Source organism: Limulus polyphemus, unplaced genomic scaffold (genome assembly GCF_000517525.1).
Source record: "Limulus polyphemus unplaced genomic scaffold, Limulus_polyphemus-2.1.2 Scaffold55, whole genome shotgun sequence".
NCBI classification, from domain to species: Eukaryota; Metazoa; Arthropoda; class Merostomata; order Xiphosura; family Limulidae; genus Limulus; species Limulus polyphemus.
The window spans coordinates 1,393,897-1,413,109 of record NW_013665665.1 but is presented as its reverse complement, the minus strand read 5'-3'; the positions used below and the strand labels follow the sequence as shown (position 1 = coordinate 1,413,109).

General features: G+C 32.2%; 1 protein-coding gene across 1 annotated transcript in view; it reads left to right on the top strand.

Annotated features, from left to right (window-relative positions):
* The window catches only part of LOC106463824 (pre-mRNA-splicing factor RBM22-like), a 30,213-nt gene extending 14,376 nt beyond the window's left edge, over positions 1 to 15,837 (top strand). The window contains exons 5-9 of the mRNA XM_013923898.1: positions 1,346 to 1,518; positions 2,368 to 2,568; positions 3,343 to 3,587; positions 7,355 to 7,486; positions 15,422 to 15,837. Of these exons, the coding sequence (XP_013779352.1) occupies positions 1,346 to 1,518; positions 2,368 to 2,568; positions 3,343 to 3,587; positions 7,355 to 7,486; positions 15,422 to 15,678 (1,008 nt within the window). The 3' untranslated portion in view covers positions 15,679 to 15,837. The remainder of the gene's footprint in view (positions 1 to 1,345; positions 1,519 to 2,367; positions 2,569 to 3,342; positions 3,588 to 7,354; positions 7,487 to 15,421) is intronic.
* Positions 15,838 to 19,213: the final 3,376 nt, after the last annotated feature.

Here is a 19,213-nt window from a genome sequence, read left to right as displayed (position 1 = left end):
ACTTTGTTCATGGTCTAAACAACTTTTTGTAATTGTATTTATTTTGGCCGTTAGTTTAACGATTATTGTATGGCTAGTGGTTAACTACATTTACCTATATTATATTGTTTTTTATTTTGAAGAAAATTAAATCTCTTCAATCTTTCACTGCTTTTTCATGGTTATACAACTTTTTGATTGATTTTATTTGGCCATTAGGTTTAATGATTATTGTACGGCAGTGGTTAACCACATTTACCGTAACTGCTTCATTCTTAAAATCATAAAAATGTTACCCCATTAAGAATCAAGGGATTGTGAAAGTTATACTTAGTGCACTTCATAAAATTTGAGCAGTCAGTCATCGGCTGTGGGTGAGTGTTGTGGAAAACAGGTTTTGGGAATATCCCAATCTGACAAGTGATTTTGTTGATTATGTTAACACTAAGATATTTTGTAGTTTGAGCTATACAAAATAAATATTTGTTTTATTTGTTTAAAAGAAATTTTACTTTGGTTTCTGAAGATTTTATTCTATATAACTGTATCAGTGCATCATTAACTTATATTTTTGTAAACTGAAAAAGAAAAGGTTTATATAAATTTGTGTAACCTTGTCTTAGCTTAAAATCATCCTGTAACTCTCTCCCAAAAATATTTATGATTAAATCTTAAAATGAAATTAAAATAAGACCAGGTAGTTCAATAGAGGGTATGTTGCATGCCATTAAGATTTTACTTGTGTCTTATCTAATATTAGTTATGTAATATTTTGTTATCATTTAATGATCTGGAACAGTGTTAGGGAACAGAACACACACCAAATGGAAAAATTGGATGTATGCCTTCTTTTCAGGTGAGTTATTATAAGAACGTACAAGCAAAAGTAAAGATGAATGTTATGTATTGTCAACCACACTAAATCTGAAAAGGACTTTCATCCAGTACCAAGACTTGTCAGGCTGGTTGGAATACAACAAATGCAGAAGTGGTTGAAAAGCTCTTTACATCATTAAATGCTTGAACAACAACTGTTTCTGTGTGAACTGTAATATTTATCAATTTTTTTAAGCCATTACACTTAACTACTAAAGCATCAATGTATAATGCTCATATCTTCCCTTTGCTGTTATGTCTTGAATAATTTCTAGTTTTTACCTTTCTAAAAGTTCAACGTTTTTAATATTGAAAATATTAATGAAAAATAATTCTGAGTACAGCACATAATGCATACTTCTCAGCATGAAAATATTTTTATTATTTTGAATTTAACCAATATTTCTTAATTGAAATTTTTTGATGAAAAATTAAAGTTATTTGGAAATTTTTTTATAATTCAGATTATATTCACAAAACTTATTTTCAGGTACAAAACTTAGATGCTACTCAACCATATGGAACTTTATCTAAAGCTCAAGCACCAAGTGATTTACTCATGAAATTGGCCCGCACTACACCATACTATAAGCGAAATCGACCTCATATATGTAGTTTCTGGGTGAAAGGAGAATGTAAGCGTGGAGAAGAATGTCCTTACAGGTATATTATAGTGAAAGTTTTGAACAACTGTTCATTATACATGTTGCTGAAGAACAGGAAGTAGTGGTTTTGCTAAATTCTAGGAAAATGTAAATTAGGATAGTTAAAATAGCAAAGTCGATTTAACTTGTATGTTAAAATTTGTTCTGTTTACAATGTTTAGTAATTATTATTACACTGTTACCTGAATATTCAAATATATTGGAAATAAATGGTTTATATTCTTTACATAATTTTTCTAATGCATATTGTTGTATAAAAGACAAGTAACAAACAATCTTATAACACCAGATTTATTCTTCTTCTTTAACTGGGCACTCAACCTTACGCCTTACAGCTTTTTCAGGAGTGTTCCATTAAAACACAGACTGTAACTGAGAGTACAAAGCTTCAGTTTGTTTAAATAATAAACTCTATTTGGCTTGTGTTTTAGTAAAATGCATCTGAAGAAGCTGTAAAGTGAAGTGTTGAGTTTCCAATTCACAATAACGAATTTGGTTTATATAATTGCTCATATATTGATTTTCTTTTGGTACATATATCTGTTGTTTGATAAATAATTAATAGTATTTTTGTATTGACAGTTTTTACAAATAAGGCCAACCTTACTATGTGAAGTATTTTACTACAGATGAATAATTTCTCAGTGCTATTGAGTTGGTTATGGGTGTTACACTGTTCATCATATATTGTTATAGAAAGGTTTATTGTGTTGCTGAATCAGTAGTTTGTTTTAAATGACTCAGTCTGAATATCATAAAGTATATTGCACAAAACTGGACATACTTAGAATCTTGTTAGTAACTAGTAAAATACAAGAAATAAACTGTATAATTTTGTGTGTTACAGACATGAAAAACCTACAGATCCAGATGATCCACTAGCTGACCAAAATATTAAGGATCGTTACTATGGTATCAATGATCCTGTGGCTGATAAGTTGTTGAGAAGGGCAGACACGATGCCGAAGTTGGAGCCTCCAGAAGATATGTTCATAACAACACTTTATGTTGGGAATCTTGGAGAAAAAATGACTGAGAAAGATTTAAGGCAAGTAATTACTACAAATATTATGTGCTTGCTGATTTTAAGTGCTTTTTATTATTTTGTACAAGTCTGCTTTTAACCATATAATAACTGACAAAAATAAAAAGTCAACTTGTTCCTAAGTAAAAAATAATGAAGCTGTTTGTTACATTCCTCACCACTTTCAACATACTTTTAGTTGATGTAAAGCAAACCACTGAAACCATTTGTAGTGTAAATTCTTTTTTGTTTGATCTGTGAATCCAGTATTTTCTAATGTCCTGTAATTTTAATTTTTATATGTGAAAGGGTAACAATTTAAGGGAAAAGGTGCCAAAAAAGTAGGCCACAACTTTAGAAGGGCTGTTCGATACCTAACATTAAAAATGTTTTATGGAGCATTCCACAGTTTTTTTAAGAAACTTTATAGATGTTACACATATCCATGTTACTTGTCTCCATACATACGCACATATATAGTCATGCAAAAAGCTAATAATTGGGCCTTCAATAAATAGTGGAAGTCACAAGCATTTTTTGTGATGCACTGAACTTATAACTTTCTGAAAGTTTATAAAATTTCACATTAAGTGTTTCTTAGTGTAAAAGTAGAATATGATTAAATAATATAATAAAAGGTTGAAGTTGATAGTAAAATTTCCTTTCTCTGAGAAACTGGCATTTATATGTGAAGTACAGAACATCTTAGTTTTGTAAAATTTGTACTTTCCAAAAAAAGTTTTAAATCTATTTATTTTTAAACTTGACACTTTATCTTATGAATGATTTCTCTTTCAGAGATTATTTTTATCAGTTTGGTGAGATTCGATCTGTTACCATGGTGTCACGTCAACAGTGTGCTTTTATACAGTTTACGTCACGATCTGCTGCTGAGTTGGCTGCCGAACAGTCTTTTAATAAGCTGATCTTGTGTGGCCGTAGACTTGTAATCAAATGGGGAAGAAGTCAGGCTAAAGCAGCAGCTTCAGCAACCAAGGAAGGAGTGGAAAAGAAATTAGAACCTGTTCCAGGACTACCAGGGGGTCTGTATTTCCTCTTATAGTTGCTCATTTTTGTCTCTAATTTACCTACTGTTAGTGACAAAGACTGAGAAAATTTTCCATAAAATTTTGATATCTGGTTAATAACTGGTAATTGAAGCTGTAGTGTAGTTTTTTCTGTTGAAATATAAAACAAAATTGCCTTTTTTTGTTTATATATGTACACAACTTTTGAAAATAATGCTTTCAAGAAACATTTTAAATAACTTACATACGCATACCTTTATCATCTTTTTGCTGACAGATGCTGTTATATTCACCTACTACTATGGCTTCTACAAGATGAAATGCAAAAAAATAGTTTTTGAATCATTTCTAGTTGCTCTTTTTTTGTAAATTTTTTTAAGATACAAGATGAAATTAATTATTTGACTAGGAATAATTTATTCATTCACTATGCCTTTTTTGGTGTAAAAGTAATAACAACATGCATAAATATTTTTACTTTAGGGTGGTGATAAGTGTGAGAAAATATTCTTTTTTTTTTTTTTTTTAGTAAATTTGTATTCTACAGTTTAACCCTCTCACGATGAGCAGGTCAAATTGCACATGTCACAACTTTTTAGAGAGTTACATTCAGAATTTAACAAAGTTAATAAATCTAAGTTTAATATTATATTATATACAAGTTCTTAATTTTATAAGGAGATGTTAAAAAAATACTTAGTCTCACCCTAGTTTGAGAATTGTGACTGTTAATCTCTAGGTATTCCATCTTCTCCGAGGAGTACAGAATTTAATGTAAATTACTCATTATAATATTTTTATCACTCAGGCAAAGCATAATTTTTATATCCTTTAATCTTATTTGGTTTCAGAGCCATAAATTAGAAATACAGACCCCTTTTGCCATGCCCACTTGCCACATCCTTTCTTTCACAAATTGCAGTAGTTCTCTCTGATGTTTAATATTATATTATTTATAACCAATTAAAAAGCCAAAGTTTCAATCTATCAAATGAAATATTATATTACATAGTTTTCTATACAGAGAATTGTATATTTCTCTTCTAGTTCAAACTTCCTATGGGAAACACATCAGCAAATGTAACTGAATTTTTAACAGCTCTTGTTGCATAGTTAGAAAGCCAGAAACATTGTACATTGTCTGCTTTTCATATGTTATTTTGTGTTCTTTGGTACATATTTTTTAAGTAAATAAAAAAGTTATTTAGTGTGGACAGTACCATAATATCTCTTTCAGCATGGGCTTGGTCCCTGGGACTGACCTCGTAACTATTTTGTGCTTGTTATAGTTTTCATGCTATAACTTTTAAATTAGTAAGCATATATTAACGAAATTTGGCAGATTATCAGTAAACATTACAATGCTTTCATATGCAAGATATCTAATTTTTTTATTAAGTGTTAAGGTTTGTTAAGCAATGTTTTTCTCATGCCTTTTTTCTTTTTTGTACATTGCCTATCCAACATACAAAATAATTTTCATTTTAAGATTAAATATACTTTTATGCATCAGAAAATTTACAAATTTCACATGGAAAATCTGTGTTTTCTAAATAACACTTTACATTTTATGTTATTTTCTCTACCCTAGCTCAGTATAAGGTTGGTCAATTTGACTGAATTTTTAGTGAAGGTACTTCATTAAAAATCTTATTTTTTGTCTACAGACAACTGTTCATATTTAGTAAGGGCTTGCAAAATCTTGTGAAGATACACAAAACATATTAGAGGTTATAATATGGAAACTATAAAGGTAAATTTATGGTCACAAACTTGGCTGATTCAACAGAGCCTGTAGCAAGAATGAAGTAAAAAAATGAATTGCATCTATTCTGATATTATAATCATTTACTGATTGGTAGGTGAAGTTGTTGTTAGTGGATCACTTCAGGCCTTTATGTGCATTTTTTATGATTTCATTGGTGTGTCCAGAGATGTGGGTAAACATATTTCTCAGTCTTTGCCATTTGAATGATTACAATAAAGTGTGTAATTGGAAATTATTAATAAACTGCTGTGATTACTACATCAGATTTTGGAGTCATTTAATGGTGACTGTTAAAAGTATAATCAAGATTTTATAGTTACAAGTAATGTATAAATAGATTTTATTGTGCATTTTGTTTGATACTTGTTGCACGTAGTAATGGGCATAGATCTATTCTTCTTACAAATGACTTATTTTTTATGGTAATTTAATATTATAGAAGAGGAGCATGCCTCCTTTAATGTAATAAATATGGATAAGTTATACATGAATATTGAAGTCAACTTTGGGAAATTTCATTCTTCTAAAATTCCAGCTTTTTTATCTTTTTATCAGTTGTTATTATTGCTGAAGATGACTGTGTGTAATCAGAAGTTAACATTAGAAGGTGCTAGGTTTTAAGGTTATCATTCTATGTCTTAACAATCAGAAGATTCCTTTCTGCTCTTTTAACTTTTTTTGGTATGCACCAGCTGGTTGAAAAAACTGTAGTTTTGTTTTTTTTTTGTGTATGTGTTATTAAGAGAAAATGTGCGTATGGTTCAAATGAAAAACTGATTAATCTTTGACTTTTGCAAACTGTATTATAGATCTTGAGCTCAAGAGAGGCAGTATTACTAGTCACATTTTACTTATTGTGTACCATAAACTAGTGTCAAATATTCTCTTTTATCCTAGGTCTTATTATTTTATATGCTACACAGGTGATTTACTACATTTCCATGTGATTTTTAAGTGCTCTTTACAGCTGTCTCTGATTTATCATCTCCTGTCAAATGTCTTAGTCAAATATCTGAAGCACTTGCACATTTCCCTCAGTTAAAACTAGCTTATAGATAAGATCATAGTAAATACATAAAGTTTAAAATGAAATAAAGAAGTTTACAAATAAGATTTCATAAAATTATAAACAGACAGTATTAAGTTACAGTGTCTAATTTTATAATGTATGTACAAACTTCGTTTTTAGTCATGGTTATTTTCATATTCATAATAATATGAAATCTATTCTATATTAAAAATTAATAAAACTTGTGTTAAGTCAACTCACTAGTAAAATAAAAGACTTAACTAGAGGGCAGCGTAAAAGTTATAGGAGTGAGAAGAGTTATCTGTTAGAGTAATGAAATAAATAGGTTTGAATTTTTAGGTTCAAAAGAAAAGATAAAAATTATTAGTTTAGCCTTACTTGCATGGGTAGGAGTCAAAGTGTGAATACCACGGCCTTTTACAGAGTACCATTCAACACAATAAGTGTTCAGTGTCGGAGGTATTAACTATTTATTTTACCGTAAATTGCTGATTTAACAACAGTCTGTGGTAGGGGACAGTAAATACCAGATACAGTATACAGAGATGTTGCAAAAACTGTAGATATATATTTAGGAGGTTCTAGGAGTTATGCAATATGCAAGCTGTGTGATGGACAAAAGTATTTTTATTCTTCACATAAACATCATTTTGCACACTGACTTGTTTGAGTCTGAGTCTGACTGACAACATAAATTCACAAATATATATTGAGTACAAGTACTTTTGTGATACATCTTATTTTTTGTTTACAACAGACTTGTACATTTTACTAAAGGCTTACCACATTTTGTGAGCCTAGTAAATTTGGAATTCTAGTTAACATTCTTTCTCCAATACGGTCGAATATACCTACTTTTTGCACATATTTCTAAAAACTTCTTATAACTGCTACTTTCAATTAAAGCTTATTCTAAATAAAAATTGTGTTTATATGTTTAAACTTTTGCAAACTGTTCCATCAAAAACCTGATCTCCTTTTTAGCTTTACCACCCCCACCAGAGGAGTTGACAAACAACTATTTCAACCTAACAGATACAACAAACATACTTCTACCACCTCCTCCACCACTTCCACCTCCACCAAATGTAAGCAGGCCACCTTTACCTTCAGCAGGTATGATTTTTTATTGTCTCTCTTTTTTTTATGTTATGATAAACTTAACAACTTGTGGAAAATCTAATTATTCAGATTATCGTGCCTTTCTTTATTTGGTATGAATTATAGAGTTAAATATTTGTTTGTATAGTTAATTTTTATACTGTTTAATACATTGAGCTACAACAGATACCCAACATTTTTCATTGGTTTTTTGTCCTCATTTTGTCCTGTAAATATTATCTATTTGACAGTTTCATCAAACAAGTTGTGCTGTGATGATGATGCTTATTTTCATGATAATTAAAGCAATATAGTTAAATTGAAATGGATGATTATGTAAAGAAATTTTGCTTAATTTTTAATTCTTCACAACTGTCTGAAAAATTAGAAATACTTAATGTGTATGAAGATTGAATGTGTAATGTTATTATCTTTTTTTAAGTTTATTTACTGTAAAATATATCCTGGACAATTTTAAATTATAAGTTTAACTTGGTTTTAAACACTGTTTAATGTTTGAAATCACTAATTATAAATATACTGTTTTGACCCTTTATGTAGGTTTACTAGGATTTCTAGAACAATTCTGAACATCAGTTATAATCCTAAATATTGTAACCTAATTAATAAATTAGATTAAACATATTCTAGTGGTTAGTGTATGTATGGGGATTCAAGAGAATTGGGTTTGAGATGTGGTGCTAACCAAACATGCTTCACATGTTCAGCTGTGGGTACATTGTAAGTGAAAGTCAATCTCACTATTTGATCAAGAATAGCCACCAACTCCTTGGTTTCTATCTAATCTTCTATTCAAAATTAAAGATCGATATGCCTGAATCATATGGGTCTTGACTTGACTGTTTCACAATGTGTTGTTCTGATAAACAGAATATAAAATTAAAAATTCACGATTCGCATACTATGTTTATTTCCCAATTTTGAACATAGTCTGGTTAAAAGCCTAAACACTTAATCTTTTTCATACCCAACTGGTTGAATCTTGGATAGTAATGTATAACTTAGACTTAACTGCAATAACTTTACATTTTGTAATACTTCCAAATATAGATGCTTAAAATATTAGAACTTTGTCTTACCGAGACAAAATGTTTCATATAATATGTCCATTTTTTTTAAAGAGAGAGAGAATAATAGTAGCATCTCTTCATTCTTTGCTATGACTTCATAATCATTGATACCCTTTTAATTCTTTGTAGAGCAATTTGTCAAAAATATAGCACTGAAATTTTTATTAATCCCCTCACTATGGGTAGATCAAAGTGTGCATGTCACAACTTTTTAGAGAGTTACATTCAAAATTTAATTAAACTACTTTATTATCATTGTATATGAACAAACTTGGCATCAAAACATAATTAATAAATCAAATTTTAGTATTATATAAGTTTTAAGTTCTTAATTTTATAAAGAAATATTTAAAACAAATTCTCAATCTCCCCCTAGTATGAGAATTGTGGCATTTGTTCTCTAGGTCTTCCCTCTTCTCTTATTTATTTATCACTCCTATGAGAAGTATGAAATTCAATGTAAATTACTCATTATAGTATAGATATTATAAGGGAATGCATAATTTTTTACCATTCAATCTTGTTTGTTTACAGAACCAGAAACTAGAAAATCAGACCCACTTGCATCACCCACCTTTCACATCCTCTCTTTCACAAATTGCCAATAGTTCTCTCTGATGTTTTATACTATATTATTTATAATCAATATAAAGCCAAAGTTTTACTTTATCAAATGACATATTATGTTATGTTGTTTTCTATTCAGTGTTGTCAATTTCATCTTCAGTTTGAAAATTTCTCTCACTGTATTCAGCTCGACAAGCTTATCTAAATTTGTAAAGGCACTTATGCCATAATTAGAAAGCCAGGTACATTATAATAGATATAGGACACTGTTTGCTTTGTGGATGTTATTATTTAAGTAAATAAAAATTATTTAGTGCTCTAGTACCATTATTATAAAAGCAATAGGCTTAAATTTCATCGACATCCAACAGGAAAAAAACAACAGGATACAAGTAATTCTACAGTTTTTTTGTTTTTCATGTATATTCTTTAAAATTCTGTAAAAATTAGAAAGTTATTAGGTTAAATTAGGTAATATAATGAAAAGTAATAAAGATTCTTCACAAGATATGCTCATGAGCACATCATGTGTTATGTTAGTTACTCAATAGGGTGATGTAAGCTATGCATATGCGGAGTGATTTACAACTTATTGTTTAGTTAGACACAAGTCAAAGGACAATAAAATAAAGTATGAATAAATATAGATTGCTATGAGCTTTAAGGTATTTGGGATAAACAATTGTAATTTCTTGTTACAATTTGTAGTAATCCTAAAAAGAAACAAAGGGAATATAGATTTATTTTCATTTTTTTTTTATGGTGGTTACAAGGTTGGTCAAATTGACCAAATGCTTATAGAGTTAGGGTAGAGAAAATATAAAGTTTTAATAAAAAAATATTTGATATTTATTTTAGTGGTCTTCGAGATTATGCAAATCAAATTTGACAATTTTTGGATGAAGAAAATATTTTTAATCTTACCATGAAAATCACTTTACACACTCAGACTCCATATATTCATGGACAAAGTTTTAATAAAAATACTTAATTAAAAAGTTTGATTTTTTTGTGTGTACAAAAGACTTTTAATATTTATTGAAAGCTTGCCATATATTGTGAAGACACACAAAATATATTAAAAGTTAGAGTTTGAAAACTATGATGGTCACTTTGGAGCTAACAGGTTGGTCACATCGACCAATCCCATGTGAAAAGTGTTAAACTACATAAAAACTAAGACTTGATATTTGTATTGTATTGTTAGCACGACATTCATGTATAAAAAAACAGGAATTTGAAAGCCTCTTGCTTCTTTGTGGTACCACACTTAGAGAAAGCACTAGTTAGAGAGGGACAAATGCTTAACCATAAAAAAAGTAATTTAAAATGTAAAGGTAACATCTTCTAGATATGACAATTCAAACACTGGACACATACTAACAATAAAGTATAAAATAAGATGTTTAAAAAATTGTTTGCAAGATATGCAATTAAAGGAAACTGATAAAGCTGGCATAATGTATAAGAAGTTAACTTTTATTTATAATTAGTGTTAAATATGATTGCCTATAGAAAAGTTTACAAATGTGTTATATTGAAGCTTTCATCATTTAGAGTTACTATTACTAAGGATATGAAATTAATTTAGGTAACTTTCAAGTATTCCAAGAGAATACTTCATTTCCCAACAAAATAGCTATATCTCTCACTGGTTTGACTATGAGATTTACATGCCACTGGTAAAAGATGACATCATCATACGACAAAAGGCAACACAATCTCCATGAGCAGTAACTCCCCTTGAGCACTTGCACTCAAAGTAACTTCATTCTTTTCTTTGGCATTGCCTTGTATAGATGTTTTGATTTTTCAGTCTCCATTCAGTTTGTATTGGTACAAAGGAACTTAGGTTTAGTTCTACCTTAGCTTTTGATTCAAAAGCATTGATGATTATCATGAATTCACAAGTTATGGTGACTTTGACTTTATCCTCATGGTGATGAAGTTACAAACACAGAACCTGTTTCTACTATGGCTTCTGGAGGCTCGTTGACTATTGAGGATGTTACAGCTATTGTGCTGCATGTTGCGGGTTCCCTCATGCATAGTGGGCCTCTTCCTGTCCTTTTGGCTGGTGCCCCTTGAACTCCATTTGAGAATGATCAGGAAGATGACAAATTTGACTGACCTGAGTTTTCTTTGGGTACTGCCTTACCAGTCAAGGAAAATCCTCACCCTTCCAATTTTTCAGATATGTTCCCTTCTTTTTTTTTTTTTATTATTCCTGTTCTTTACTCCATGAAACCAATACTTGGGATTACTTTGTCTTTCTTCCTTCGCAGGATATTATTATTGTTCTTGCTGATTCCTTTCTCGAACAACCTTGCACCCATAACCACATGCCTTGTCTTCCTCACTTTCTTGACTCTTTTGTCCTGACTTACAGCCATTTTTCCTTTCCTTTTCTAGATTCCCAATCTTTGGAACCTTTTACCTGCTTGGGGAGCAAACTCCTTGTTTTTTATTTGTGCTTTCTCTCTCTCTCTTTATCCATTTTCTTTTTCTCACCACTCTCTTGTATTACATCTCCTCCCTCAGGCACTTCACTGTGTCCAAGAGGGGTTTTCTGGAGAGGTTTGTTTCCTTCTCTCTACTACTTGGTGGGCCCATAGCACTTCTTCTACTCTGTCTTTCCTTACTTAGTTCCTCTGCTGTTGGGTCAGAATTTGCTCCCCACTAATATCTCCTCCTTATGTATGTGAATGTTGTTGGGCTCCTTTTCTTCATCTAGAAGTCTTTGGTGGTATTCCTGATTCACTGGAGACTCGAGCTGAAACAACCCAGCATCATTCCTCATTATTTTCCCTAGTTTCTTGTTTTTCTCAACCTTGACCTTCAACTCATGTTCCTATACTGGATCAGTCTACCTCTAACCTTCCCATTCCACTTCTTGTACCATGGTTCTGGATGGAAAATTTCTTTTCTCTCAGGTTGTCTTTTTCACCTGGTCTTTGAATGACCAAGGTCAATGTGTCAATTGCCTTCCTACATATCCCAAGTGCCCTGTCCCTTTGTCTATAGGAACCAAGTCTTACAATTCTGTGCTGTTTTCTTTGGTATAGCTTTGGCCCCCCATGCCTTCAATTGAGCCATGAAGTCCTTCACTTGCCATCTTCATAGACTGGGGCTGTGATTTCACTTCTGCATGGATGATTGGCTTGTATTCGCCCCCTTCTATTACACCTCCTTATCATGCAGGAGGCAGCTCATTTGGAATGCCTTGTTAAGCTTTCCAAATCCTTTCTCATGCCAACACAATATCTAGGTGTTTTTTAAACTCCTCTTCTCTCAGTCAGGCTCAACCTTCACTTCTTCATTATAAAATGTATGATCACCAAGGTTTGTGTTTCTTATTTTCATCCTGTATGATAGGTTCTTTCTCTGGAACCACTTGTTCCCTAAGGGATGTACACACGTCTTCTCCAGTGGAATATTTCTTGGGATTCATTGTCTTCAGTTGTGAACCTGCCTTCTCCTTTACTCGAGGATCTGACTTGGTGGCTAGACCTTGCCAATCCCATGATTGGTGTCCCCTCCCCCACCTTCAATCAGATCTCCAGTTATTCACAGATACTTTCATCTTGGGTTGGGACAGATCTTTGAATGATGAAATGACATTTGGGCACATGAAGAGAGTTCATTTTGGCCAGCTCAGCTCTGGTTTTCTCTACTTCTTTAACTGGTATTCGGATCCTACCCCCCCTTCTATACTCAGTAGCCCCTTTCTATTTCTCCAACCTCACACATCATTTTTTCAATCAGAATTATCATTCCTTCATCTTCAGGTGTGGGATATGTCTGGTTAATTGCCCTTAGGGCTGGACTCTCTGATTGCATAGCCTTCTTCTTATCCCATTCCTGTTGTCCTTCCACTTTGTCTAACAATGGAGGTGGTGAATTTTTTGTCATTTATCTATCAATCACTCCTTTCCTCCCAGCTGTTCTACTGTGACACACATTTCTGCCTTTTTTGACTTAGTTGTTTAACCATACTTAGTCAGTCTTAATCACCTCTAGTTATTGGGCATCTTTATCTATTACCTTTCACCTTTCCTGATACCAGAGGGTATTTTTTCCTTCCTTATTCACTGACTCTATTTAATCTGGTGTTGCACACTCTCAGATGTGTCCTTTTTGAGCCATTGGCTTCTTGCTCTTTATACCACTTTTCTCTTAAGACTTACTTTCTTGTCCTTCTTACCTGTGGTTGCTATTGGTCAGACATCTATGCACTTGATGCTACCTGAGCTCCATCACACTTATTTACTCCTTTATCCAGACTGGTAATTTCTTTCTAAGACTTCAGTTGTTCAGGAGGGTCACCATTCTTTCTCTCGTGTCTAGGGTCTTTCTATCTCTCACCTCTATGTTTGTTCAGACCTGGATCAGATCCTATGTCCAATTTGGGATGTTCAGTGTTAATTGGTACAGATTTCTCCCTTTCAGGGTCCCGGCCATTGTCTGTAACTACTGTGGGACCCTTTTTCATCCAGGTACTTCTCACTTTCTACATTAACCAGATGTATCTTTCAACTCCTCTGGTTGGTGTATTCTTTCCTGGATATTAATACTCATAAGCTATTTGATGTTTTGTCACCTGTCTCATTCTCTTGCTTATCATTTTCTCCGGCCCTAGGACGAGACCTCCAAGTGGGCACTTGGACAACTCTTCACACATTTGTCACTCATTATCTTCATCATCTGGCTGTTTTGCCTCCCTGTGGTCACCATTCTTTAACCAACTTACCATCTTTGAGATGGGTAAGCATGTTTTCTTTTTTCTCTATCAGGATCCTGCCAGGTGGCTGGTGTTTCCTCCCAGGGTATACTTATTTCCAAAAATCCCTATCAGGCCAGGGGTAACGGAATAAGCTCAGACCATCTGCCCTGGCTCTACAAATGCCCATATCAAGATGGGGTGATCTGTAAAACCACTAGAAGTATCCTCATGGTGTACAAGATTACTGAATTTCCTGATACATACCATACCATTCCATGAACTATCATGGAATAAGCAATCATCAGGGAAGTGATTTGTCACTTCTTTGGCTCATGCTTGCCGACTTATCAAAATAGATTTTCACAGCCTCCCATTGCACTGTCTCCAGTAAAAGACCTTTTTGACAGGCATATGATGGAAATCTGGACACTTTCCTGAGTCTCCCCATTGTGAATTCTCCCTCACAGAAGAACCTTTCCAGTTCCTAGCCTAAGGGGTGGTAAACCTTGGAGAGTTTCTCATTGATTGGGCTTAGCACAATATGGTGAGAAGTAGGGCAGTGGTGATGCTGTCAGTGTATTGCAGGTCACTCCTCAAACAGCTAGTGTGCACTCCTTCTGCAGCAAGATTCTGTCCAGTTGAGTTGAGGTGAACACACCCAGTACGGTCTGATTATGCCCAAAACAACACTACGCTTATTTTTTTCGCTGACTGCTTGTGTACAAGTGCTCATGTTTTTATTCCACCCATCCCATTCAGGTGCTTTCTGTAGGGAGCTCATCTAGGTTTACCTTTGTGCTGGCCCTTCCACCAGTTCAACATGGGATTTTAGTTATTGTATGTGTTATTTCGAGTGCTTAAGGGGAGTTACTGCACATGGAGATTGTGTCGTCGTACTGTTGGTGGAGGGCTTTTTTTTTGCAGGATGATGTCATCATGCACAAGTGCAGTTCATGTTAAATATGTGAATTTTAGGTGGGAGTTATGTCAAGGTTAGTGACATGCAAATCTCATAGGCAGATGCTCAAGGGATATAGCTATTCTTTGTGTGGAGGTTAGTATCTATCAAAAATACATTTTCAGATTAGGAAAATGTTAACTTTGGAACAAAATCAATCCTTCTCTAATGTAAATTAGGAATTTGGTGTAAAATAATCAAATATTGTAGAAATCAATTCATTAGTAAGTAACTAAATAAAATATATTAAAAGAAAATACAGCTATAAGTTCCTGCAGCCTCTTGCCTCTCTGTGGTCGATAGTTAAGAATTTTATTTTATCTAATGCTCAATTGGCATTATTCTAACTTTTTTTACAATTCTAATTACTGTTGATTAGTAAACTTAGATTTTGCAGTTTTATACTAAATTAAGGTTACTCGTATTTGTCCTATTTCTATAGTGTCTAACAGATATTTTAGATAAAGTTGAAAGAGCTGTTCATCAACTGTTATGACATTATATTAAAAGCAGCAGGACTCCATAATTTTAGAGCTGATTCTAAAAACGCTTCCAGTGTGTAATTGTAACCGTAACAAACAAACAAAACAGATTGTGTTTGTTTTTATCAGGACCAAGGTATCCACCTCCTCCACCACCATTTCTGCGACCACCAGGAATTCCTCCACCTGGGCCACCACCTGCACTTCGACCTATTGGAATGTTTCCTCCTCCACCTCGTATACCACCTCCTTCTGCTCCTCCAAGACCTCCACCAGGTACATCAGTACAAAGCCAAGCTATCAAGGCTCCACCAACGCATCCAGCAATACACTATCCATCACAGGATCCTCAAAGAATGGGTTCTGCTGGACCAGCAGATGATTAGCATTTATTTGATCATGCCATACGAGTCTATAGTTAAACTCTTGTACATTCTTATGAATGATTCTGCAAGTTGTTTGTTATTTTCTTAATCAAGAAAAATACAGATGTTACACCTTATAATTAAAATAAAAAAAGGAAACTGAAAGTTTTCACCAAAAAACTTTTTTTTGTATCTCACTAATTCTCTTATTTTCTTTTAAGAACATTTTATATTGTAAACCATAAGTATAAAGGATAAGCAAAATGTTAGTCCTCCATTCATCTTAAGTTTATTTATTCTTTTAAATTTTACAAGAAAATTGAACCATTTTGTTTATTCAAAACATAAGAAGGATAATTTTTTCACATCAAGTATAAATATTTACACTGACTCATTTGGTGTTGTTCAGTATTAATTAATAAAAATATAAATATTTAGTATATAACTTTCTATTGACATTGACCTATTTTTATTTCACATTAAACTTAATCTACATATCCTAAATATGACATTCTGAACACGCATGTAGTTCTTTTATGTTTTTTTGAATATGAAAAAAAAAAGATTGTAATATTTCATCCAGTTTTTAAATGCTAGACATAGGTTTTGGAATTATTTGATTTGAATTTCATAAGTAAAATTTTATCAGTTGTATTGATTATAAGCAGCAAAGTAACTTTTTCTTTTTTAGCTAGTTATTATTAGCTCTAAAGTCACCAGACTAAAAAGCTTCCTCAATAGTCCATCATTATTGTATGTATATTTTATAAGTTCAATGATTAACTTGTGTTTCAAACTCCTGCAGTTAAAATTTCATGCTGATTGGGTTAAATAAAAAAAGTAATAAGAGAGAAAAGTTTTTGTTTTCTCTATATCTTCAATTTTTCCTTGCTATATCTTCAGATACAATGATTGTGCTTTTCTAATTTAGTATGTTTTTTTTAATAAGACTTCATATTAAAAGCCCATGAAGAATTTCAACAACAATCAAACAAATTCAAGTACTTATTTAAATTCTATTTAAAGGAGTATATACCGAGAGCTAACTTTATCAAATCATATGGCAAGATACTGTTGTGTATTATTTAACAAATAGTGAGCTAAATATTATACAATATGATTTTATGACAGCATAAAAAAGTGATTTTGATAGTGTTATAGAGAGAGGTTTTTCATGGTTGGAAGTGATTAGGTTACACTAAAAACATAACTTCTTTATATATACATACATTGCAAAACTGGGGTTATTATTATAGCTAAGCTTGTGGGCAATGAGAACATTTTGCTTAATTACGTTCAAACTTCTTCAAATTCTGAAATCTCTTGAGAACAACAGTTTTAGTGTAAGACAGTTTTTTTTATATTTCAGCTTGCTGTACTTAATGAATATCTCGGTAATTCTGTTCAAATTAAATGGATGGGTTTACCAACACAAAATTAATCTAAAGAAAACATTTTTTAGAGACTTTACTAATGAAGTAAACTACTCAAAATATTTCTATAGCTGTTGAATTTATCGGGAATATTTTGATAATTTTATATCCTAGAGCTTATCCATTAGTAAAATTACATCTGTCAAATCTTAAAGATTCCAATTTTTTTAGTTTTTCAGACTTTAGGTTGAGTTTCATGATTTGAGTGTGATTAAGTAGGCTAACTATTGTTTTTTTTTTTTTTACATCTTCAAATATGACTAAGTCTTTGTTAAAATGGGAGATAGTATGGTTCAAGCTAGAAATATGTCTACTTTATGTACATGCTATTTAATATGTTTATATTGTATAGTTCCAATAATCTTCAACAAATGAGATAAACACAGCTAACATACACTTTAAATATTTAGGTATTAAGTTTGATCTTGACATTTTTAAAGAAAACAGATGTCTGAACTTGCCTTTTATGAATGAAGAGTAATTTTTTGAGATTTCTGAAAGTATTCTTGGTTGAAATATAAGTTCTAATCAAATATTCAAATAAGGATTACATAAGGCATAAAACGAAAGGAAAACATAGTTTGACCTTATGATGAATACTGTAATTGTAAAAACTAATCAATCAAAGACAGTAACAACTCATAACACTCTGAGAATAAAACTTGAATATTCACTGGAAGAACTTGTCAAACAAAATTATTTAGTTATGGATAAACAAGTAAATATGTTTAAAAACCTCAATTTCTTCATTTCTAAACGATACACTTCTGCAGGTTTACTTAGCAACATCAGGTGGCAAGTTTTAAATAGAACCTCAAGATAGTTCAAATTGTCACATGTTACATTACTAGGGAGCTAACCCTTTAGCTCTGTTAGTAGAACATTTGCCTGGTGTGCAAGAGGCCTTAGAGTCAAATCTGAGGTGAAAAAGTAAATTACTACTCAATGAAATTGTGGATTCAATGTTTTGTGTTTCACGTGCTGCACTCTGGGGCTGTGGGTGCATTATAAGAGTGAGGGTCAATTACCACTACTCCATTAAAGTAGCCTATGAGTTAGCAGTGCTGATTAGCTGCCTTCATCTAATCTACCACTTCAAAATTATGGATGGCTAATGAAGATAACCCATGAGTAGAGCTTTGAGCAAAGTCCTACAAAAACAACTACTAAAAAATCCATTTACTTACTCAGCATCTGAATAATGTTTTTTCTTTTTGTTTTTGTTGATTATTTTGGACAACCCATGAACTTTTATCTGTTCTGCAAGAAACATTTTACCCAGTTTTGGCAAAATATGCAAAAAAAAACAAACATTCTGACTTATTTTGAGTGATAAATTGCTAGTATTTTGATGTGGTCATGATCATTGAAATGTTTTGCCACAAGTTTGTCTGGATCATAATTCTGGATGTTTTCACATGCTCGTTCAGACAGCATTTGACCTATTTCCCTTATGTATAATTGTCAAAGTATAATGCAGTAAACTAAGTATTCGTATGTACAGTTGAACAATTGTTTGATTGTGTAAGTGGAGTTGGGTCCAAATATTGAAGACTGATGTTCACTTAATGGCATGTATTGCATCATGAGCATGCATAACAAAGCATACCACATTGGAGATGAGTAATTACTTCTGGTGTCCTCAATTAAATATAGTCTTTAGGTTTTTCCATGTCAGTAGGAAGCAATTGATTGATCTTTATATGTATCTCCCAAAGATGTCAAAATCAAAGGAACTTGAGTTTTGCAGTTATATTTCTTTGTCTTCCAGTATTATGGATGATCTTTGCAGCATCTCTGGAAAATTAATTGATCATATCTAATGGATAACTCTTAATTGTGAAAAAAACTGACAGTTCATCAGACTTCTGGGTAAAATGAATTTGGAATTGCATAGGTCCATCCTAAGTTTGAAAAATATTTGTACTCTATGCAGGTTGGCATATGACAGCCCCATCTTTGTACCCATGACTACACCCTTTATTACTTTGTAAAATGAATCATTGAAAGAGAAGGCATTTATTGTCAAAATGAGTTTGGTTAGTCTTACTAGTGTTGCGTCAGCGAGTCACGTGACTACTATGACGCAACGTTTCTAGAACTATCATGTACTTTGGCGAATG